Below are 23,098 nucleotides of genomic sequence, written 5' to 3' on the forward strand. Positions count from 1 at the left end.
TCTGTTTTCCTGCGACGTTGTCTTAAAATAGGAGAAATATTATTTATTTAAAAGCCAGTTTACTGCATAAATATTCAGAATCAATTAGTTTACAATTACCGAATGCTAGTCAGAGAAATGTAATACATTTAGAATAAGAACCATGAATTTGTACATAATATTATTTAGACTTACTAAACTCAGTGCCTTATTTTTATAATTAATTTATAATTAGTTTTAAGTTTCGTAAACAATTTTCAAATGATGGAAAATAAATATTTATTTGTAACCAAATCGAACAAAATTATATATTGTTAGAATGTAAGAATATATTTTTAAAATTACTTGTATTATAAATGAAATTGTTATATACATCTTATTTTTTAATTAGATAAAATTTTTGTATATTTTTTACGTTTAATGAAAAATCAAATAAGTGAAGATTCTATTTTAATAAATTTTATAAGATTTAATAAAATTGTATTGTAATTTTTTTTCTCTATCCACCGCCATTTTGCCGGAATTTCAAGAAGAAACAAACTTGGAGTGCAACACTTCTTTAAAATATAGAATAAATAACAAGTTTTGTTTATTTCTTTAAAGTAATTGATCTTTTGGATAATTTTAAGGTTAAAAAATTATTATTTTTAATAAAATTAGAAGAAAAATAAAAAAATAAGAATATTATAATATTTTGAACTTTAAACTGAGATTTTTTTGTTAAAATTAAAAATAAAAAGAATTATTGACTCTAAAAAATAAAATTTTTAATACATACAGCAAAAGAAGAAGTATTCAGTTAGTTTTTTTTAAATAATTGAACAATAAAAAAAAATTATAAATAAAAGAACTCTAGTTTATCTTAACAGTATCGATAACAATGCAACACTAACTATATCATCCGAGAAAATATCACACTATATATATATATATATATATATATATATATATATATATATATATATATATATATATATATATATATTATATTATATATTCCTTAAAATCAACTGCGCATGCGCGAGTCTGCCTTTAGCTACTTGTATAATTTTATATTCATAATAAAACTTATTTGATATCTTATTCAAATGTAAGTTACATAATTATTAAAAAAATTAATTATTAATAATTAAAAAATTTTTTTTAAATAAAAAATTTAAAAATTAGTTTTATATTCATGCAATAATAATAAGAAATAATTCAACACCTCACTACAATTGGGGTTAGCTCTGTGATGTAACAGTCATGTCAAACAGTGTATTCTGAAAAATTAATTATAAAAAACATTAGTTAACATAAATCTTAATTTTTCCAGTTTAAAAATGGCAACACTTGCACGAACATTACGACCAGTTTTCCGGTGTCTCCAGAGCCAGACCAGATCTTACGCCGAGGCATCTGTAAATGATATGAAATTCACATTTGCTGGCGCTAACCAAGTATGTACAACCAATCACGTTATAAAATATTTTATTTAAATTAATTTAGTAAATTTTAACAAATAAATTATTAAAAAAAAAAAAATCGAAATTTTGAAATTAAAAATTCAATTTTTTGGAACAAATTTGATTATTAATTTAAAGCTTTAAAAAATTATTTTTTTTACAAAAAAAAATTAAGAAATTGTCAAAAGGTCTACTAACTTTTGTGTAATAATTATGATCAATATTAATGATGAAATTTTTTTCCCCAGGTCTTTTACGACAATGTAAGTGTCCGCCAAGTCGACGTACCTTCATTCTCTGGATCATTCGGTATTCTGCCAAAACACGTTCCCACCTTAGCTGTTCTAAAACCCGGAGTAGTAACAGTTTATCAAGATGATGGTACAACTAAAAAAGTATTCGTGTCTTCGGGAACTGTTACCATTAATGAAGACGCCAGTGTTCAAGTAAAATTTTAATCCTTGATTAATTCTTGACTCCTTGCTAAGTAAAAGTAATTTTAATAATAAATTATAATATTTTATCAACTTACAGATTCTAGCTGAAGAAGCGCATCCCGTGGAGAACCTCGACAATTCAGCAGCTCGTGATATCCTCAGCAAAGCTCAGAGCCAATTGAATTCAGCTTCCTCAGAGCAAGACAAAGCTGAGGCTGCTATAGCTATTGAGGTTGCTGAAGCTTTAGTCCAAGCATCTTCTTAAATTATCAACATCTAAATTTTACCATGCCATTGATTTATTAATTCATTAATTAATTTTAATTAATGATTCACATAAACTTGAAATTTATTAACGCAGTTACATACTGTCGATCAACATTAGAAATAGCGATGTTAATAAACATCAGTGTAATGGCTCATCGTTGTTAATCTGTAAAATACAATAATAAAAAAAAAAAAAAAAAAAAAAAAAAAAAGTTAAATTTAATTTTTAGGTTTTTTATTTATTTCAATCATTTAAATATTTTATTAGATAATTAATTTATTAATAGAAATATTTTTTTTTTTTTTTAGAAATAACTCGACAATATTTAATCAATATAATTAATTTATTTTGTTTGTGAAAATCATTTTATAAAAATATATACAGAGATTGTAAAAATATAATTTTAATTTTGGCGACGTCGCGTTCGCGAGATTCTCCACGAATTAGGCTCCTCATACTTATTATACAGTGGTTCGAGTCGTTGATTTTTCTTGAACTTGCTCAATTTGGTCGGGTCACTAAATTTGAAGAACGCTGGGGCAAATTCTACAAGCCATTTGGGATCAATGGTAGTTACCTCCCGCATATATTCCTTAGTAGTTTGAACGAGCTCGTGGTAAATGACCCACTCAGGTTGTCTATTAAACAAAGCACTACTTGGATGAATGTAGACAACTTGGCTATCAACCAGCGTTCTATATCCTTCTTGAGGATCTTTCTTTGCTGCATTCCTGAAGAAACCCGAGCAAACAGCTTTTTGAACTCTTACTGAATTTTTTCCAGCAGAAACGACATCTAATTTATGCCTATCCATAATACCGAGCAATTGTTTCCTTACATCTTGAGCTCGCTTCAATGTCCGAAGTTGAATAAAGTTCTCGTGACACCACGGACTGCTGAATTTATTATTCTTCCAAGAATTGTAAACTGCTAAAAGAGTAAGATGATCCCCTTCAGCTTGATTGAATTTGGCTTTCTTCTGATCAGCCAACGCTTGTTTATCTTTTGGCCGATAAAATACATTTTGTACAGACAGCATGCTAACAATTGTCAATATTTCATCAGAGCACTGAAGATGGACACTCATAATCAACATTTTCGAGAGATTTGGCTCCAGTGGAAATTCGGCCATTCTTCTTCCTAGTCTCGTAAGCAACCCTTCATTATCTAGAGCACTGAGACTGTATAATAACTCAAGAGCCATAACTAATGATTCTGCAGGAGGAGGATCCATGAATCCAAAGTTCAATAAATCATTGATACCCATTGTTTTCAATTGTAATACAGTGGTAGCTAAATTAGTTCTTTGAATTTCAGGAACTGGAGTAGGTAACATCTCATCTCTGAAAGCCCGTTCTGTGAAAAGCCTGTAACATTTTCCCGGGCCAGTTCTTCCTGCACGACCCGCGCGCTGGGTTGCAGCAGCTTGACTGATGGGCGTAACAATCAGACTGTCCATGCCAGTTTTAGAATTGTAGACTTTCTGTTTGACAAATCCTGGATCAACGACGTAATAAATACCGTCAATAGTCAGACTCGTTTCAGCAATGTTTGTCGCAATGACAACTTTACGTGATCCAGTTGGCGCAGGATCAAAAATTCTGGTTTGCATTTCAGAGGGGAGCGCTGAGTATACAGGGAGAATAATAAGCTCAGGAACGTCTGGGCCCAGTGATTTCATGCGCTCGTAAAGGATTTCACAGGAAGTGTCGATTTCCTCTTGACCCGTTAAAAACAACAGGATATCTCCCGGTGGTTCTCGTAAATGGATTTGCATTACAGTTATCAAAGCAGCATCCAAGTAATCTGACTCAGGTTCTTTTGTGTACATTATTTCTACGGGGAAGGTACGACCTTCTATTTTGAAACTTGGAGCTCCGTGGAAGTACTGACAGAACTTGTCTGCATCAAGAGTAGCACTTGTAACGATTAGCTTCAAGTCTGGTCGTCGTTTAACGGCTTGTTTCAACAGCCCGAATAAAACATCAGTGTGGATAGTACGTTCATGAGCCTCGTCCAACATAATCACTGAGTATATTTTCAAATCGAGGTCTATTAAACACTCACGAAGGAGCATACCGTCTGTCATGTATTTAATTTTGGTTTCAGGCGAGGTGCAATCTTCAAATCGTATTGTGTAACCAACTTCTTGACCTACCCGACAACCAAACTCTTCAGCGACTCTTTTTGCGACAGACATGGCTGCAACTCTCCTGGGCTGGGTACAACCTATTATTCCTCTTGCTGTAAATCCTTCTTCTGCTAAATATTGCGTGACTTGTGTAGTTTTTCCTGAACCAGTTTCACCAAGAACTACCAAAATTTGGTTCTCATTGATTGCTTTTATGAATTGATCCCTCAATTTAAAAATTGGTAAGCTTTTCCGTTGATCAAGAATGCTCAAGCTAGTTTTCTGACCAAAGGAAGATTTTTTACCACCAATCACATGCTTTTTCCATTCTGGCAAATCCTGGGACTGTAATCCGATACCACGCATGCTTGAAGATGAAGTTTTGTCTTCCATGACAGCAAGAGGATCAATCCAATTTTTATTGAAGCCAGCGGGAGCTTCATCCGCCTCCAATTGACGCTGCAGCATCTTCTGCTCTCGACGTTCTTTAGCCAGAGCACCCTGCGTCATCGCAGCCAACGCTAGTGACCCGTCAGGATTTTTGACAATTCTTACAGGACTCAAGTCTCGAACGGTTCTATCGTGATCCTGAAGAAACGGAGGATTCTCCTCCACAAGCTCGATTTCAATATCCTCATCTTCATCATCTTCATAGGGAAGCACACCGTTTTCAATGTCAAAATCAGGTAGCTCGCTGTGGTGAATGCAATTAGCAGCAAGCATCTGATTAATCTCCCATCTCTCTGGTGAAGCGATACGCTTGACTCGTTTTTGAGAAAAAAATGTTCCATCATCGTCAATATTCCCTTGTAGCTCTAAAAGTGATATTGGTTTATCAGGATTCCTCAAATTTTTCTCATCCTCTTCAAATTTGGTCATCGGTAAAGTTGGATTCAAATCTCGTCCAGTTTCTTGATCAACGTCTTTCATAGTCAAAGAAATCTTTTCGTTATTTATAGTTAATACTTTAACTAAAACTTTTTGGCCACGAGAAACCGCATCATTGACATTATTAACACGTTCTTCGCGTCGCAATTGTGAAATATGTACCAAGCCTTCACACTTTCGTCGCAATCCTTCCAATTGTACAAAACATCCAAACTGTACAATATTTGTTACTTTTCCAGAGTAAATTTTTCCAACTTCAGGATCAAATGGAATTTCTTTGGGTGATCTAGATCTTGAGCGACTTTTAATGTTTCTTCGGTTACAATCAGACCTGTCTCTTGATCTACGTCGCTGTTTTCGATCCCTTGAGGATGATCTGTTACGGCTTCTCGATCTTCGTCGTTTTTGATTGCGATTTTTTGACCTGGACCTATCCCGATTTCTCGACCTTGACCTATCGCGATTCCTAGATTTTAATTTAATATTTCTCGTAGCAGATCGATTGCGAGAACGAGATCTTTGTCTTCTTCTCTGGGGACTTCTCAACCTGTGTCTTCGCTCTCTTGATTTAGATCTAGATCGTGAACGTTTACGTTTACGTTTATCCTCCTTCTCTACTTTTTTTGAACTTTTTTCTTCATTATTTTCATTAGCTTTTTGTAGAGAAGAAGGAGCCAAGGCTTCGAGTGCTAACATGGCTTCGTCCACCTCCTTGTCGTCAGAAACAGCTATTGGGGCGCTGTTTGCCACGACCAATACTGGATATTTTTTAGCCGTTTCATTCTGGTTTGTATTTTTCAGCGAATTCTTGTTTGATATTTTAGAAGGTTTCATGTGCTGAATTATTCGGAGTAAATTGTCCATAAATGAATCAGACAGTTCACCTCCACTGTCTCGTAACGCCTGCTTGAATCCATCAGGTGTTGGGTTTTCTGTTGCCAAATGAATTATGAACTCAGCTGTAAAAAAAAATAATCATCAATTACTGTTCCTTTTTCATTTTTAAATTAAAAATATTTTATAAAAAGTTCTAAAATTTACAGTCACAGTTTTTAGGAAATTTATTTATTAAAATAAATTACTATTTAAAAATTAAAATAAAAACTATGAATTATTTTTAAAAATTTCAATTATTATCAAATAATTTAATAAATTAAATTTTGTACATACCTAAATCCTTGTCATCAAGCCCCAAGTGATTCTCCAATTCCGTACATATTTTAGATACCAATGACAAATATTCAAGCTTTTCAATTGCATCGTTTAAAAACATTTTGCCGATTATCAATTTCAAAAAATTGAATAATATTTAAACTTGTTAATTATTTACAACAATTAACTTTTCAACATGAATATTACGAACTGATTTATTGAAACGTTTGACGCACGTTTCACACAGTTGTGTTTATGTTGGTTATGGTTTTTTTTTTTTTTTTTTTTTTTTTTTTTCCCCGTTGCAATAACACTGAAGTTAGCCGTCAGCTGTTGATTTTAAAAATTTTTATAACAAATAAATTACAATAAAAAAATGCTTCCAAAAATTTTCACTTGTAATTTTTATTAATTTTCACATGTGATACTTTTTAATAATATTTTTTTTTTAGAATAATTAAATTGTTATAAAGTTCTAAAAAAATTTTTTTATTATCTGTCAACTTCAGTGTCATTCGTTGCAAAAATACGCGAGTTGAAAATAAAAGTGACGCTGTAGGTAAATTCAACTCCCGCCACCTAGTGTGAATTTTATAACCTAAAAGTAAGATTTAACAATTATCGACAGTAACTTTAATTTCAAATATTTTTTTATATTTCTATTGTTAATTATTACTGAGTATGTTTATTATTTATTAAAAAAATTGTAAAAATAAAATTAATTTAAATAGTCAGATAAATTTTCTCAAAGCCCATCCGAAAAATCTTCAACTTTTTTTTTCCGTGGATATATTAATAAAAATTGAGGTAATTTATTAAATAATTAATAAATTAAAATTAATTACATTATAGAATTAAATTTGTTTTATTAAAATGACATTAAAAATCATTTGGCTTTATTCTAGAAAATTCTGATTGGATACCCCCACTACTCTATACGACAGTCAATTGTGTCTTTCTGTCGACTCCTCTACGCAAAACGCAATACGCATGCATTTATTGCTGTGTTGCTGTGGGCTGTGTCTAATCTGCAGTTAAGTGAATAGTTAACAGTTTATTTGGTTTTAGTGAAACTTAACCTCAAAAAATAAAAATATCAAAAAGTATTTAAAGTTTTAGAAAATGAGCCGCAGAAGAGCCCACGAAGATGACGACGGATACGACCGTGCGTACAAAAAGCGTCGTCGCGTGTCAGAAAACCAGGAAATAGAGGATCGCTTGGAGTCACTGATAATCCGAGTGGGTGAAAAATCATCCTCGTCATTGGAGAGTAACTTGGAAGGACTGGCATCTGTTTTAGAAGCGGACCTCGGGATCTTCCGGAGCAAAATATTGCGAATTTTAACAGACTGTGCCATGAAGATGCCGGAGAAGTGTACGGTATACACAACCCTGGTCGGATTATTGAACGCCAAAAACTTCAATTTCGGGGGCGAGTTCGTCGATCACATGGTAAAGAATTTGAAAGAATCCTTGAAGAATTGCCAATGGGACGCAGCCAGATATTCACTGCGATTTTTGGCAGACTTGATCAACTGCCACGTCTTATCTTGTGGTTCTTTGATGCAGCTGTTTGACAATATGCTGGAGACAGCCAACGAAGACGGAGTTCCTCAGGTTCGCCGTGATTGGTACGTATTTTGTGTATTATCAACCTTACCGTGGGTCGGGAGGGAATTGTACGAAAAAAAAGAGCAGGAGCTGGATCACTTGATGGTCACTATCGAGATTTTCATCAACAAAAGAAGCAAAAAGCACCAGCCAGCGCTGAGAGTCTGGTCCAGTGACACTCCTCATCCTCAAGAAGACTACCTGGATTGTCTCTGGGCTCAAATTCGAGAGCTAAGACAAGGTAACTGGGCGGAGAAGCACATTCTGAGACCTTACCTCGCGTTTGACTCTATTTTGTGCGAGGCGTTGCATCACAACTTGCCAACTCTGCTGCCGCCGCCGCACCACGAGTCCTACTTGTATCCTTTGCCTACAGTAGTTTTTAGAATGTTTGATTACACAGATTGTCCAGCAGAAGGCCCCGTTCTCCCTGGAAGCCACGCAATCGAGAGATTTTTAATCGAGGAACATCTCCGTCAAATAATTGACAATTTTTACTTCGAGCGCAAGCACTGCGCGGCTAATTTACTGAATTTCCCGTACAAAACTAAAATCCCATTGGAGTACTGCATCGTCGAAGTTATCTTCGGTGAACTGTTCAAGCTGCCAACTCCCAAGTACTTGGAGATCGCCTACGGGTCTATTTTAATTGAACTGTGTAAAATACAGCCGTCGACAATGCCCCAGGTGCTGGCCCAGGCGACTGAAATACTCTTCCGGCGCATCGACAGCATGGCTGCTGCATCCTTCGATCGGTTTGTCTGGTGGTTCTCCTACCACTTGAGCAACTTCCAGTTCCGGTGGTCCTGGGAGGACTGGGACTCCTGCTTACAGCGAGAGCCAGAGCACCCGAGACCTAAATTTGTCCGGGAAGTGCTGTTAAAAGTACTCAGATTGTCTTACCATCAAAAAATCCGGGAGATAATGCCGGAGAATTACGCGGAACTGATCCCTGCTGTGCCTGAGCCGATTTTTAAGTTTGCTGCCAAAGGAGCTAGTTCTCTTCCTGGGACTGTCGCTGCTAGTGAGCTGGTGGCTTCTATCAGACGTAAGTGTACCCCTGAGGAAGTACTTAATATTCTTAATTCACTGCCAGGGCAGAATGAAAATGAAGAGTCCAACAACAGCTTCAACCCGCTGAAGATTGAAGTTTTTGTCCAGACTTTGCTTCATCTTGGGTGCAAAAGTTTTAGCCACAGTTTTGCGGCTATCAGCAAGTACTACTACGTTTTTAAAGTACTTGCCGAGACGGAAGAGTCTCAGATTTGTATTCTTCAGAATATGTTTGCTCTGTGGAAGAATCATCACCAGATGTTGGTTGTTTTGACGGATAAATTTTTAAAGACCGGGATTATTGAATGCAGCACTGTTGCTAAGTGGATTTTTTCAAAAGAAATGGAGTCTGAATTCACAAAAATTTATGTCTGGGAAATTCTTCATCTTACTATTCGCAAAAAAAACCAGCATGTTATTAAATTGTCCAAAGAATTGGCGGAAGCTAAGGAAAAATTACGACGAACTGAGAGAGGATCGGGATCTTCATCTGAAGAAGACGAGGCTAATAAAGACACTGAACGACCGACGGAGGATGCTGTGGAAAGTATGGAAGAAAAATTAGAAGCTGCTGAGTCTGATCAAAAAAATTTATTCCTGATTATTTTCCACGGATTCACCATGTGCTTGACTGACCGGGTTGACTACAACACCCACTGGTACAAATGGACTATTGGCAGACTTCAGCAAGTCTTCTTGGCTCACCATGAACAAGTTATGAAGTACTCATCAACTCTCAAGAGTCTTGTCTTTGCTGAGGACACTGATCGCCACATCACCGATGTTTTTCATCAGTTTATTTCTCTACGAGCTTAATTGTAATTTTTTTTTTCGAGTGTTCATATTAATTATCGAGTAATTAAATATATTAAAGTATTTAATAATTATTATTCTGCTATTTTAAAGTTAATATTAAAAACACAGCTGATCTTTATTCGTTAAATAAAAGCAATTTTTTTTTTTTTTTTTTTTTTTTTTTTTTTTTAAGTATCAGTATCAGCTAAATCAATTTTTTTTTTTTTTTTTAAAGCAAAATATGTAATAAAAATGTTTAATTACAATAAATACAATGACATAATTGTAAATAACAAAATTTGAATTTTTGATGATTTATTTTATAAACTTATATGGATTTTTATTCGTCATTAAAATAATATATACAATAAGACTTCTTTAAATTTGTATATAATTATAAATAATATATTAGTCAATCAAATATAGATTTAAATTAAATAACATTTATATAAATAATTAAATATTTTATAAAATTAGTATAAATATTTTTTTTGTCAAAATTTTGATTTATTTTTTTAATACTTAAGAAGTCTTGTTAAGTAAAATAAAAAATTATTTTTTGGTAATTATTTACAACTGGGTAAAAAATTAACATTTTCAAATTATAAATGATATAATTTTTATAATCAACTTCTTTTTTATGTATTAAAAAAAAAATTAAAATGATTAACCCTACTTGTAAATATTTACCAATTTTTTCCTTAAAACTTAAGCAACAAGCACTAAATGCAAAACAATAGCGATATAATTTTTTTAAATATCTTAATCAATATTGTAAGTCGTAAGATCATTATAAAATTGACTAGTAATAATAATTAATTTATAATTATTAATCTTTATAAAATTAAACCTACTGGTTATTAGCTAATTGACTTTTCCCTACAGCAAAAGATAAATTAGAGCGTTCAGTTTGTTTTTTACAACACACAGACCGCTCTAATTCTCTGCAGCAATTTTGTTTAAATACTCTTTGAAGTTTTTTCAGTGTTTTTAAACAAATTACAACGCAACAAGAATCATTGTCGTCAATTACATCATTATTATTTTTACATTGACGCTGGAGACATGAAACAATTTCATTGACAATATTTAACTCCGGAGAATTTGAATCTTCTATTTTATCTAAATTCGAAACTTCTGAGAAGCAATTTTGACAATTATTTGTTTCATTGCATTTACAATCAACACACTTACAAATGTCTGCGTCAGCAGTTATCTCTTGTAATAAATTTCTTTCATTTTTATTATTATCACTACTAATATTACTATTTACTGTAATACTATTATTATCATTAATCGCAGCAGCAATCTTTGGTGAAAACTCGGTTGTTATTTTATTAACAGTTTCCGTAGTCTCTAATTGGTTTTGTAATTCGAGCGGGTAAGGCTCAGGACCAATTAGATCAACAAGTGAATGAACTGCAGTAGGAAATGCATTTATTTCTTCCCAAGACTCCGTTCTAAGAGCCGGTGGTGCTGCTGCCAATGCCATAACATCAATCCAGGGTGACGGAATTTCTTCCTCAGACGCAATCGCTAATTCAACGGCCTCGGATTGATGCCCGTTTTCAATTGTTTGAGGTAATAAATCCTCATTAAACAATTGACACTTCTTACTTGTCTCTAAATTATCAAAAATATTTTCATTCTCCTCTGATACTTTTGCCAATTGCTCAATAGTATTTTGTATACCGTCCCGTATTATTTTTTGTTCTAAATTTAATGGCGGACTATTTGCTTTTGATTCTTCCATCAAACTATTAGATAATACCAATTGATCTAATTTCTTTTTATCTTCAATATTGTCTATAAAAATATTTAATTTGTCATAAGTTTCATTATCAAAATTCTCTTTGGATAAATTACTATTAATTATTTTATCTTCAATTAGAAAACCTGCCTCTGCTAATATATCATTTGTACTATTTATTTGTTCTAAATTTGTGTTTGATAAATTTAAATTTAAATTATTATTTATAGAATTTAAATTTAATATACCATTATTATTTTCAATCTCATTATTATTTTTATTTTTGTTAATATTATTTGTTTCGTACGGCGCGTTTGAATTATAATTATTAATTAAAGTAAATGATGCCGAAGATATTGATTCATTCACAGATTCTTCTTTTTGTGCCTAGAAAAAAAAAAAAAAAATAAATAAAATTTTTTTTTAGTAAAAAAAATTAATTATTATAATTATTAATTACTTCGCTATCAGCAATTTTTTTATGGGTCTTCATATGACTTTTTAAACTATGTGGAGTAGTAAATGATCTTTGGCAATTGTCATACGAGCACGTGTACGGTCTCTCCCCAGTGTGAGTTCGTTTGTGGGTTTTTAAATGATGCGACGCAGTAAATGCTTTTCCACAACCCTTCTCTCGACACCTATAACATAAAAAAAAATAATGAAAATTAATTTAGCAGATATTTTATAATTTTAAGATTTTTTTTAACAAATAAATTATGGCAAAAAAAAAAAAAAAAAAAAATTGACATGTAGAAATTTAGAAAAATAAAAAATGTAATTTTTTTTTAAATAATTTTTGAAAAAAATCTATTTGTTAAAAAAATTAAAAAATAGTTAAGTGACTGGTAATTTTAATGTAATAAAAAATTAAGAAATAAAATAATTATAAGACAAAAATAATAAATAATAAAATAAAAAATAGTGCAGGTAAAAATAAAAAAAATGTAAAAAAAAAAAAAAACATACTTGTAAGGACGTTCTTGAGTGTGAGTGCGTGTATGTTTTTTGAGATCACTTAGTGTTGTAAAGAATTTAACGCATCCAGTTTCTTCACAATTAAATGTATTACCGCTGTGTAATCTTTGGTGTGCTCGTAATCGATACAAAGTATTGAACGCTTTATCGCAACCATCGTGATTACATTTAAAGGGTTTTACTTTAGTATGTACTCGAACGTGAATTTTTAAACTGTAAGATGTAAGAAAAGCCTTCCCGCAATTTGGTTCAGCACATTTAAAACGAAATTCACCTGTAAATTATTTATTTAGAATTATTTACAAACTTTTTTCGGTCATTTTTTTTATTGTTAAAAAAAAAAAAAATACTTTATTAAATTATAAATTGTTATTAATTACTAATTATTAATTTTTAATTTTTTTATTTTATGATGCACTAACCGAAAAAGCCATGCAGATCGAAGCGATCCCTTTGCAACCACATTTGTACACGGATGTTCAATAATATTTATAGATAAGAGTAGAATACATGTATTTATATGAAGAAGCTTTTTATGCAATTCCCTTTATGCCGTCCTATTTTTTAAAAACTGCGGAAATAATACAATAGATTTTGACAAATAAATTTTAATTATTTATTTATTTGAAATTATATTTTTTCTCTGATATTCATTCAGTAAAGCATGATATACTCACCAAGGCAATTCCATATCCGAAAGCACGAATTAAATGACACATTAATGGATGAATAAAAACAATTAAGCGAATGCGATGAAATTTTTTATCTTTCCAAGCATTGTTAATTAATTAAAAATGTTTTTCAATCCATATTAATAAATTAACTGCTTACATTTAAAGACTAGGTGTTACTTATTTTTATGGAAGAAATAAATAAGAAAAATCACCTTTGTGTGTTTTCATGTGAGTCCTCAAGTTACCAACGGTGCTGTATGTTCGCAAACAACCGTCGTACTTGCATTCATATCGATTGATATGTTTCTGATTGGTGTCTGGATCAGTACTCTCGATGGTAATTGTCGCGTGAGATGGATCGTCCGGCATAAAATCATCTTGCCCTGGATGAATTCGCATGTATACTTCATTTGGGCTGATTGTATGGTGGATGTACCTAAAAAAAATTTTTTTTTTTATTGTAATTGTAAATAATTATTTGTAGATGATGTCATGGGGCAAAAATAGACTTAAAATTTTAAGTAAATAGAACTGGAAAATTTCTTATCGTACTGATAAAATATTTACATATTTCCAGGATAAAAAGTATAATTTTTTAAATATTTTTTTTATGAATCATTGAATTTAGAAATTGATTAATTTAATTTAAAAATTATTTAGATTTTTGTAACAATTAAATTATGATGAAAAAAATTCTACATTTAGAAATTTTTAAAAATTATATGAGGGAATTTTAAAAAATAATTTTTTGGAACAAATTTTTTTGATAAAAATAAAATTAAAAAGGTCTGCTAATTTTAATGTCATAAAACTTATTCAGCTGATTTAATATTAAACTTCATTTAAATTTTTATTCATAATTTGGCAGTTCTCTAGCAAAATTTTTAATGTGACGTAAAACTTAAAAATTATACCTGATATTAGGAAATCATACTTGTAAATGTACTCCAAAAGATTTAAATTATTTTTAGTAAGAAGGACACCTGCTTGTTTCTGTCTATTAAGTAATAAAGATTACCAAAAAAAAAAAAAAAAAAAAAAAAAAAAAAAAAACATGTTGAGAAAAAAAACAATTTTTTACACCAACTATCGCACTTAATTAAAACAGTCTTCCTGAAGACTGTCAATAAATTTTTTTTTTCTAGTTTCAATTTCGAAATTCTTCAGTGACCTTATAAGGAAGTGAGATACATCATACGAATGGTAGATTAAAAATTTCCTCCAATAAACTGAAATAGCAAGTGTGAATAAAATAAAACTTAGAATAGTTTAAAAAAAAAAAAAAAAAAAAAGGGGGTTAAAAATAATAGTGTGAAAAAACAGTAAAGTCTTACCCAGAGCTGTCATCAGGGAGTTTCGATATATAAGAAGCATCTTCGTCATTAAATTTATCATTTTGATTATTTAATTCAATAACCGATTGATCATAAACCTTATCGAAATTGGCGAGATCAAGGCTGTCATCCAAGCAGTCTTGTAAGTCATGTGTTATAAGAATTCCATCAAAATTATTGTCAATCCCGACGGAATTTAAATGATCTGAAAATTTATCACTCTCCCACGTCGCCATACTTTTACGTGGGATTCTCTCACTCTCACTTCTCTACACTAACAAATTATTTCATGTAGTAGTTTTATTTTGGACTTTAACTTGGAACTTGGGAGAATATAACTTTAGCCAAGTTAAGAGAGAGCGAGGAAAAAAATTATTTTGCGCGCCACTCGTGACACCTTGCGGCTAAACTTGACACTAAACTCAACAGCTGGTCAGAAAAAATTATTTGCTCGATGAGTAACAACACTTGTCATCAATAATAATGAAAATAACAATCAATAATAAAAACAAGAGATAAAAAATAAATTATTATTGTTATTGTTTACTTTTGCTGATTGGATTAAACTTTTTAACAAATTATTTTATGTGCAATAATTGTGCTAGTCAATTGTAAGTATTTAAAAAATAATAAAACTTTTATTTACATCAAGTGTCAGAATTACTCAATATTTATTAAAGCTTATGTCAAATGTTAATCAATTTGTCATTGAATAATAAAGTTTTTATTATAATTATTATGTAAAGATTGAGTGACTTTCGGAAAATCCTAAATAACCTTTCATGCATAACGATAATGTTTTTTTTTTACTTAGTTTTTTATTTTTGAGATTAGATATGTTAATATAATGCATTTTTATAGTTTGTTAAAGGTTTATCAAAAGTTTCAGATAAACTGATTCAGTTTTTGTAAAACCACTAACGAGGACGGGTGTGATTCTCTAACTGTTTTTCTGTTTTTAGTTATTGGAGTTGTTACTGATTATCAAAACAATAAAATGGAAAAAAATCAAGAATTACGAGTTTTGTCTATTCAAAGTCATGTTGTGTCTGGATATGTTGGTAATAAAAGCGCAACATTTCCGTTACAGGTATTATTTTTATATGACATTCAATTCAACAGTCGCTTGATAATAAATAAATTTTATTAAAAATTTCTTTAAATTTCTAAAAGTCTATTTTTTTATTTTTTTTTATTAAAAAAAAAAAAAAAAAAAAAAAAATTTCACATGTAAAAAATTTAAAAAATAATTAAATATCTGCTAAATTAATTTTTATTTTAATTAATTATCAGAATTAATAAGATACGACGCAATTAGTTAAGAGAAATTATTTTTAATTAAAACATTACTAATAGTCTCCACTCTATTAATTGAATGATAACTTTTTAATTTATTGCTGATAAGATATGTCTACAATTAAAATTCTATGTTTAAATTCCAAAGCTATTTTAAATAGATAAAAAAAATTGTCGATAGATTTATTAAAAAATTCAGAGTTGATTTTTATTTCAGATAAATAAATTAATAAATTAAACAAATTTAATTCAAGACTCTAATGCTGGAAAATTCGAACTCATTAACCCACTTAATCATCTAAATATTCCTTGCTTAATTTTGCCGAATTCTCTCAGTAATATAAATTGGATTTGTTCTTACATTGCTCTAATTACTGCTCTAGCTACTGGGCTTCGAAGTTGACGCCATTAATTCTGTGCAATTATCAAACCATACTGGTTATAAAGTCACTAAAGGAGATATTCTTAATGACCATAATTTGAGTAAGTATATAGTGTCTAATTTATTAGTTTAATTACCAGAAGAAGAAATAAATTATATAGTATAATTATGGTACTTACAGGTCAGCTAATCGATGGATTAGTCGCAAATGATCTTCATCACTACACTCATCTTCTCACTGGATACGTTGGCTCAGCTTCATTTCTTAAACAAATTGCGCAAGTAATCCCAATTTTGAAGAAAAAAAATCCAAATCTTATTTACTGTTTGTAAATTTTAATATTTTTTTTTTATGATACTGAATTTAGTAGACATTTGACAATTTTTGGAATTTTTAACAATTAATTACCATAAAAAAAAATATTTTTAATAATTTGCACTAGAAATCTAAAAAATTTTTAGATGTCAGTATCATTTATTTTTTTAATACTGTATTAAACATCTAATTAATACCTAGCCGTTATTAATTTCAGTGTGTGATCCAGTTTTAGGAGACGATGGAAAATTATACGTCCCTAAAGAGCTGATAGAAATTTACAAGAAAGAAATCGTACCTCTAGCTGATATTATAACGCCAAATCAATTTGAATTGGAGTAAATAAATTAAAAAATTAAAATATTAAGTACTTTAACTAAAAATTAAAATTTTTAGGTTGTTAACTGATAAAAAAATCGCGACAATAAGTGATGTTCAAAATGCTATGAAATATTTATACGGACAAGGACCAAAAACAGTAGTGGTGTCATCAATAGACATAAACAATGAATTAACAGCCATTGCTGGGGATTCCAAAGGAATTTTTTTTTTTTTTTTTAATAATGCTAAAAATATTTTAATATAAATACATAAATTTAATTTTTTTTTTTTTTTTTTTTTTTTTTTTTAGATGGTAAAATGATCAAACTAGACATTCCAAAAATTCCATTGAGTTACGTCGGTTCGGGAGATCTTTTTGCCGCGCTGTTTTTGGCTCACTCAACTTTGCAGAACAATTTGAAAGAGGCTCTTGAAAAAACAATTAATACATTGCACGCTGTACTTTTAAATACGATGGAACATGCCAAAAGTATTTAATTAATATTCTATTAATTTAATTAAATAATAAAATTTAACATTCTTTTTTTTTTTTTTTTTTTTTTTTTTTAGAATACGAAGATAAAGGCGCTCAAGAAGCTAGAAAAAAGGAATTACGCTTAATTCAAAGTAAAAATATAATTGAAAATCCTACTACAAAACTAAAAGCCGATTTTTTATAATGAAAATTTGACGGTGAATAACTATATCAATTTATGGATAAAATTACATCACAGTACAATTTAGTATTGACGAGATTTTAGCAAGAGTTACCTACTAATTTTTTTTTAAGTGCCGTAGTTTATAAACTAGCATAATTTTTTTTATTTCATACTTTTGATAAAATAATTTCAAATTTTAAATATCAAAACTCGATAGTACATTTAAAAAATTTTATAAAAATGATTTGATGAATTTGTAAATATTTTTAAGACAAAACTAATACATTTAATTAATAAATAAAATAATTGAATTTTAAAAATAAATATATAAATAAGTTTCTCAGATTTTATTACAAAATGTAACAAATATTACTGACCATTGTTTTTGTCTTCCAAAGAAACTTTATAAATGTTAATTATTAATTGTACAAACATATAATATATTCAACAATATAATGTCTAATAAATGTTATTGACTGAATTATCTCATAAATATAAATATTTATTATGTATATCTTAATCTTATAAATCTAATAATTTAATGAACATAAAAACAAAAGACCAGTTTATTTTTAGGGCAGTGTCCTGGAGTAACCTCTGCTCTAAGAGGATTTTTTACTCACTAAAAGGTAGCCGGTGCTTAAAGTAAACTATTTAAAATATATCAAACAACGTCATGCCTTTTTTACTTTTTCACTTGTAATCCTTAAACGAAATCGAGTGGCTTAAGTTCATTGGTGTACACCATCCGTGACACCACAAGTTGATGTAAGATAATCAAACCCCAAAAATTTTACAGTGAAAGTAAAGTTAGAAGGAGAGGAAAAGTTATGAGAAGTATTTTTGGTAACTTTACTGTCTATTGTATTGTTGTCTGAACCGGAGTTTGAAATACCGTTGCTTCTCGATGACGCAAAGTGTAGTAACACGAAAAAAAAAAAAAAGTAAACACCGGAAAAATAAATATTAATACTGAGTTTAAATTTAAGTTAAGTGGTCATGCATTATGTTTTATATTTTTGTCTATTTCATCAGAATTAAATGTTGGTATTTCTTCTTCTTCTTCTTCTTCTTCTGCCGAATAATAATCTAAATCATGAGATAAAATAATAACAGCATTGTACTTTACCTCATCGTTAGAACTGAACTTATTTAATTTTGAAAGATTCAATGTGTGAGTAGTTTTACTTGAATCATTGTCAACACTTTGTTCTTCTTTTTCTTCAGCGCAATGAACTAAATCATCGGACTGATTTAATTCTGACAAGTATTCTGTTGGATCAATTTTAATAATCAATTTTTCTTGAGTGCATTGATCTAAACCATTTGACTGATTTAATTCTGTTAAGTCTTCGCTGTTATCAACATTGGATGTTTCTTCAAGAAAATAATCTACTACTTCTTCATAAATAATTTCTTCTTCTTCATTTTTATCAATTTCACAACTTGGGACTTCAAGATTGGATTTTGAAGACTTATCTTCATCAGGAGTAGAACTTGCATTTTTATTTTCGAAAATACTAACAGCAAGTTTTAAAAACGCTAATTTTTTTTTTGCCAGTCGCCTGTAAAAAATTTTATTTATTAATAAATAATTGTAAATATTATTTGTAAGCTATAATTAATTTTATTACGTTTGCCTGCACTTGAATTTTTTAGAGTAAGTCTTTTTGGTTTTACTTTTACCCGGCATTGTTTAGAATCTTTAATAGTCGTACAAAATGTCACTCAGCTAGAATAAAATTTAAAAATTAAAAAAAAATTATTTTTTTTTTATTGTCAATTAAAAAATTAAAATTATTACAAATTCAATTATTTTTTTTTAATTATACATACCTGAGTTTTTTTTTACTGAAGAATAATTAATAATAATAATATTAAAAAGACAAAATTTTTTTTTACTTTAAATCAATTAATAATTAAATTTTATTTTTGTTTTTATAAAAAAAGTGACAATTAAAATAAAACACACACAATACTTGAATAAATAAAAATAATTACTGTCAAAACTTTTTAAAATATAATTTATAATTTTTATTGACAAGATACAAAGGATTAATTACAGTTAAAACAAAAGAACAACAACACATGTTGCTCTTAGCGTGTTTGGGAGAACTAGAGACCCCCTAGCGGCGAAAAATAAAATTAAGCTTTGAATTTATTCAGTCATTCACAAAGTAAAGATTGTAATTTGAGTAATAAAAAATATAATAAGTAAATAATATAAATATTAATAAAATTTTGTGAAAGAAGAAATGAATTCAGGTCTGTAATTATGATAAATAATTAAAAAAATTTTTACTAGATAAATTAAATATAAAAAATCATCAAATTTTTGTTTAATAGATATTGCAAAAAAAAAAAAAAAATGACGCATAAATAAATATGTAAGAGCAAGAGCGCGGTTGTGATTGATATAAGCGCGCGTGCGCGTGGCTTTCAAGAAAGATAAAGCGAGGTCAATGGAAAGTGGCATAATCGCGGATGTGGATCGCCCAAGGAGAGCAGAAGAGATCCTTTACCTTTCTTATGTAACTATTTACTTGTCGTATCTTCTTGTGCTTACTATATAGGATAATATCAATATCAACGAACTGCCTTACCTGGAAGAAACAAACAACTTGTTACTTCACCCCCCAATTATTTTTTTTCACCTGTCTATTTTTTTTTTCTTGATTAACTAAAAATTTCTAGCATAGTCCCACAAAAAAGAAAAAAATTTAAGGATTAGCCGAAGCATAAAATGAACTTGACCTTGAGACAGCCTGAAACCCGATCAAGCGCAATTAAAATTCGGAGGTATAAAATATTAACGGTAAGTATAAAAATAAAAATTAACATTCGAATTTAATTTTAGTGGTTTAAAAAAATTGTTAAGGTGTCAAAAAAATAAATTATTGCTTTAGATAGCAACGTCTGCCAAATCCACGGGACATTATTGTCCGAGGTCATTCAACGCAAGTTGAATGTACTTTCAAGATAGTCTATATATGTATTGTATATCATTTCTATTTGCAAGTATCAATTACAAGTAAGTTACTTTTATAAGAAAATGAAATTAAATAAAAAAATTAAATAAATATTTTTTGTTATAGAAAATACCAAGTAAAAGGTGTAAGAGAGATTGCACTTGACCCTGAAATAAAAAATGAAGAAAAAAAAATATAAATATAATAGAATATTATTTAACTTGTTTTAGTTGTTTATTGTTTAAGTTTATCAAAAAGTAAATGAAAGAAAAAAGGAAAAGGGAAGATAAGGAAAAGGCTAAGAAGAGAAGGTGAAGCGATAAAACACCTGATTAGAGTAAAAATAAAAATAAAAAGCCGAAGCAGCGAGTGGTGATGAATTATCCTGTTTACATTTAGTAGAATCTCCTTGGACTGAGAATTAAAGAAAGAAAACTGGTGACGAGAGGGGACAACTAAACAGTAAATACAGCAGTAACTACAGCATTCTTGTTATATTGGACACGAATGAACGCAAGCAAGGGGGAGAAGTAGGAGACTTAACTTGACTCTTACATTATATTAGTGTCGGGCACCCAGAAGACTTACAGTGGATATAAGAGGAAAGAGAATGCAACGAGTCCAACGAAGATACAAGTTAATATCCAATGCCTGGATAGAAGGAAATGTAGGACAATAACCTCAAGTAACCTCCATCAGGCAAACCTCCATCAAGGATGGAGAAGTTAAATCCAAGTCCATCCTATATCCTACAACAAACTCATACAAACTCACAGGTAGGTCTACAGGTGTCGTTCGAGCTGATGTACACACACCTTTCACAAAACTGATTCATTTTACATCCTAGCCACTAACACAACCCAGGCCAGCATGTCCAGGTCTGCTCTGATATTATATCCTTGGTCCTCAGTCCTTAGTCCTCTGTCTTCTATCGGGAAAAGTCTAATCCTCGATACCATTAAACCTACACTTGGCTAATACTTGGACTGTGTTATAGAATACAGAATGTAGAAGACCAGGACCAAGACCAAGACTAAGAAGACTATGCAGGTACACGCACTCGTGTTTTTTTTTTCATAGACGAGACGTGGCCCGAGGACGTTTGCAACCGAGGTCGATGCCATCGTGCTGCTAAGACGAACAAGCTTAGCAAGAAGAGAAGAGAAGAGAAGAGGATAAGAAGGCTCTTTGATTATTGACTAACTTCCCGGTTTGTCTTGCCGAGATCGAAGGTCGAATTTTATTCCCCTGGTAAAGGTCGAGGGCCCCAAAGATAATCGTTATCCTGATCCTACATTCTAATATATCGGGTAATTAATTATTCCAATAAACTTTATCAAGGTTCTAATATATATAATACCGAAGAATCGAATTATTTCTTACGTTTTTATATTTAAGGTTGAGAATGAGAATTAAGAGTCTTTGATAATTTATACTCTAAAGATTCTCATTTAATTTCAAGTTTCAAGAGCTTTGGATTTTTTATAAGCAAGTTTAGGAGAAGAAAAGTAGTATGTTAATTGTTTTTTTTCTTTCTTTTGCAAGCTAGATGCTAGTATATTTTCGACCAGGGGTTTATGATAGTAATCTTCAGGAAGAAATCTTAAATAAAAATATTTATGATGACTATAAAATAGTTGTAAGTAATTAACATGCTAGTAATTCGATATTTATTATTTTATTTTGTTTATGAAAATAATTAAAGTATTAAAGAATAATTTATTTAAATGTTAAGTACAAGTTTAAATAGTGATAGTAAATCAAAAATATTTAAAATGTGTTTATTAGATAATTACAGCGTGTATAATAAGAAAAAAAGTTCATTAAGAAAAAAATACGGTATTATGCAGGTATTGTATTTGTTATAGGAAACAAAGTTGCATGGCTGGCTGGTAATAGTTCTTGACAGCAGTGCATTCTCACCACGAAACGAAGGTCAGTTACCACAGAGTGGAAGTAGTCCATGGTGAAGGTTTTATATACTTCCGCTATATTACATTAACATATTGCATTAACACTTTCAAGTGCAGATGGATTAAATTATTCATTTATTTATATTATCATCGTAAATTATCTAAAGAATTATATTTATTATTTATACTTGTACTTATGTGTCTCTTATATCAATCAAAGGATGAATTATTGGAAATAAAATAATTATTTTTTTTAGATTTAAACGGCCTTGACTTGTTAAGGTCTGGGCACAGCTTCACCTGTCAGGATTTGTAAAAAAGAAACTGGACGTTTTTAAAGATTTAAGCTCATCTCGATGTTACACTCATAAAGAGCTTTCATTTGAGTACTCACATGCATTTTTGATATATTTTTAATATATACATATATATAATTATATTATATATATATATATATATATATATATATATATATATATATATATATATATATATATATATATATATAAAATTGATCACAAAATTTTTCTTATTCTCTTAATAATATAGATTAATATTTCTTCCCCGAAAATGATCTTCAATCTTCGTTCCACGGACCGTTTATTACTAAAGAAGAAATAAAAAAAACAACAGAGATTTTAGTGCGAATAATAGACCTCGAAATAAAAGATTAAAGACGTCCGATGTCCTTAAAAGTATCAACACATAATTAATCTGTGTTCTGAAAGACGTGAAAATAAATACAAA

The 23,098-nt window shown here is 29.9% G+C and overlaps 6 protein-coding genes across 12 annotated transcripts; 3 read left to right on the plus strand and 3 right to left on the minus strand.

Moving 5' to 3' along the window:
• Positions 1–977: 977 nt before the first annotated feature.
• On the plus strand, positions 978–2,340 carry Atpsyndelta (ATP synthase, delta subunit). The gene is made up of 4 exons (XM_074246213.1): positions 978–1,069; positions 1,295–1,418; positions 1,673–1,870; positions 1,959–2,340. The coding sequence occupies exons 2-4, from the start codon at positions 1,302–1,304 to the stop codon at positions 2,124–2,126; spliced, it is 483 nt and encodes a 160-aa protein (XP_074102314.1). The 5' UTR covers positions 978–1,069; positions 1,295–1,301; the 3' UTR covers positions 2,127–2,340.
• Positions 2,341–2,453: 113 nt separating this feature from the next.
• LOC141529581 (ATP-dependent RNA helicase DHX8-like) lies at positions 2,454–6,560 on the minus strand. The gene is made up of 2 exons (XM_074246193.1): positions 6,319–6,560; positions 2,454–6,107 (listed from the first exon to the last, which is right to left on the minus strand). The coding sequence occupies exons 1-2, from the start codon at positions 6,419–6,421 to the stop codon at positions 2,533–2,535; spliced, it is 3,678 nt and encodes a 1,225-aa protein (XP_074102294.1). The 5' UTR covers positions 6,422–6,560; the 3' UTR covers positions 2,454–2,532.
• Positions 6,561–6,972: 412 nt separating this feature from the next.
• Cbp80 (nuclear cap-binding protein subunit 1) lies at positions 6,973–9,921 on the plus strand. Of its 2 annotated transcripts, XM_074246198.1 has the most exons (3): positions 6,973–7,107; positions 7,206–7,752; positions 7,870–9,921. In XM_074246198.1, exons 2-3 carry the CDS (start codon positions 7,423–7,425, stop codon positions 9,778–9,780), a joined length of 2,241 nt encoding a protein of 746 aa, XP_074102299.1. In that variant the 5' UTR covers positions 6,973–7,107; positions 7,206–7,422; the 3' UTR covers positions 9,781–9,921. The 2 variants fall into 2 exon arrangements, with proteins under 2 accessions (XP_074102299.1, XP_074102297.1); XM_074246196.1 differs by having other exon boundaries at positions 7,206–9,921.
• Positions 9,922–10,272: 351 nt separating this feature from the next.
• Positions 10,273–14,766, minus strand: LOC141529584 (uncharacterized). Of its 4 annotated transcripts, none has more exons than XM_074246201.1 (5): positions 13,374–13,511; positions 12,910–13,058; positions 12,479–12,761; positions 11,970–12,150; positions 10,273–11,896 (listed from the first exon to the last, which is right to left on the minus strand). In XM_074246201.1, exons 2-5 carry the CDS (start codon positions 12,950–12,952, stop codon positions 10,610–10,612), a joined length of 1,794 nt encoding a protein of 597 aa, XP_074102302.1. In that variant the 5' UTR covers positions 12,953–13,058; positions 13,374–13,511; the 3' UTR covers positions 10,273–10,609. The 4 variants fall into 4 exon arrangements, with proteins under 4 accessions (XP_074102302.1, XP_074102303.1, XP_074102301.1 ...); XM_074246202.1 differs by having other exon boundaries at positions 12,910–13,044; positions 13,374–13,474; XM_074246200.1 differs by lacking the exon at positions 13,374–13,511 and adding an exon at positions 13,165–13,354.
• A 201-nt stretch (positions 14,767–14,967) lies between these two features.
• On the plus strand, positions 14,968–17,591 carry Pdxk (pyridoxal kinase). 3 transcript variants are annotated; one of them, XM_074246209.1, is made up of 8 exons: positions 14,968–15,106; positions 15,458–15,585; positions 16,175–16,274; positions 16,355–16,498; positions 16,707–16,827; positions 16,886–17,026; positions 17,119–17,300; positions 17,381–17,591. In XM_074246209.1, the coding sequence occupies exons 2-8, from the start codon at positions 15,493–15,495 to the stop codon at positions 17,488–17,490; spliced, it is 891 nt and encodes a 296-aa protein (XP_074102310.1). In that variant the 5' UTR covers positions 14,968–15,106; positions 15,458–15,492; the 3' UTR covers positions 17,491–17,591. The 3 variants fall into 3 exon arrangements, with proteins under 3 accessions (XP_074102310.1, XP_074102312.1, XP_074102309.1); XM_074246211.1 differs by lacking the exon at positions 14,968–15,106 and adding an exon at positions 15,348–15,366; XM_074246208.1 differs by lacking the exon at positions 14,968–15,106 and having other exon boundaries at positions 15,408–15,585.
• A 358-nt stretch (positions 17,592–17,949) lies between these two features.
• On the minus strand, positions 17,950–19,564 carry LOC141529589 (uncharacterized). Its single transcript, XM_074246212.1, has 3 exons — positions 19,306–19,564; positions 19,104–19,201; positions 17,950–19,034 (listed from the first exon to the last, which is right to left on the minus strand). Exons 2-3 carry the CDS (start codon positions 19,160–19,162, stop codon positions 18,467–18,469), a joined length of 627 nt encoding a protein of 208 aa, XP_074102313.1. The 5' UTR covers positions 19,163–19,201; positions 19,306–19,564; the 3' UTR covers positions 17,950–18,466.
• Between the last annotated feature and the right edge of the window lie 3,534 nt (positions 19,565–23,098).

The sequence above is a fragment of the Cotesia typhae genome, unplaced genomic scaffold, assembly GCF_013202065.1.
Source record: "Cotesia typhae breed Kobodo isofemale line unplaced genomic scaffold, CoteBio_Ctyphae contig_48, whole genome shotgun sequence".
Taxonomy (NCBI): Eukaryota; Metazoa; Arthropoda; class Insecta; order Hymenoptera; family Braconidae; genus Cotesia; species Cotesia typhae.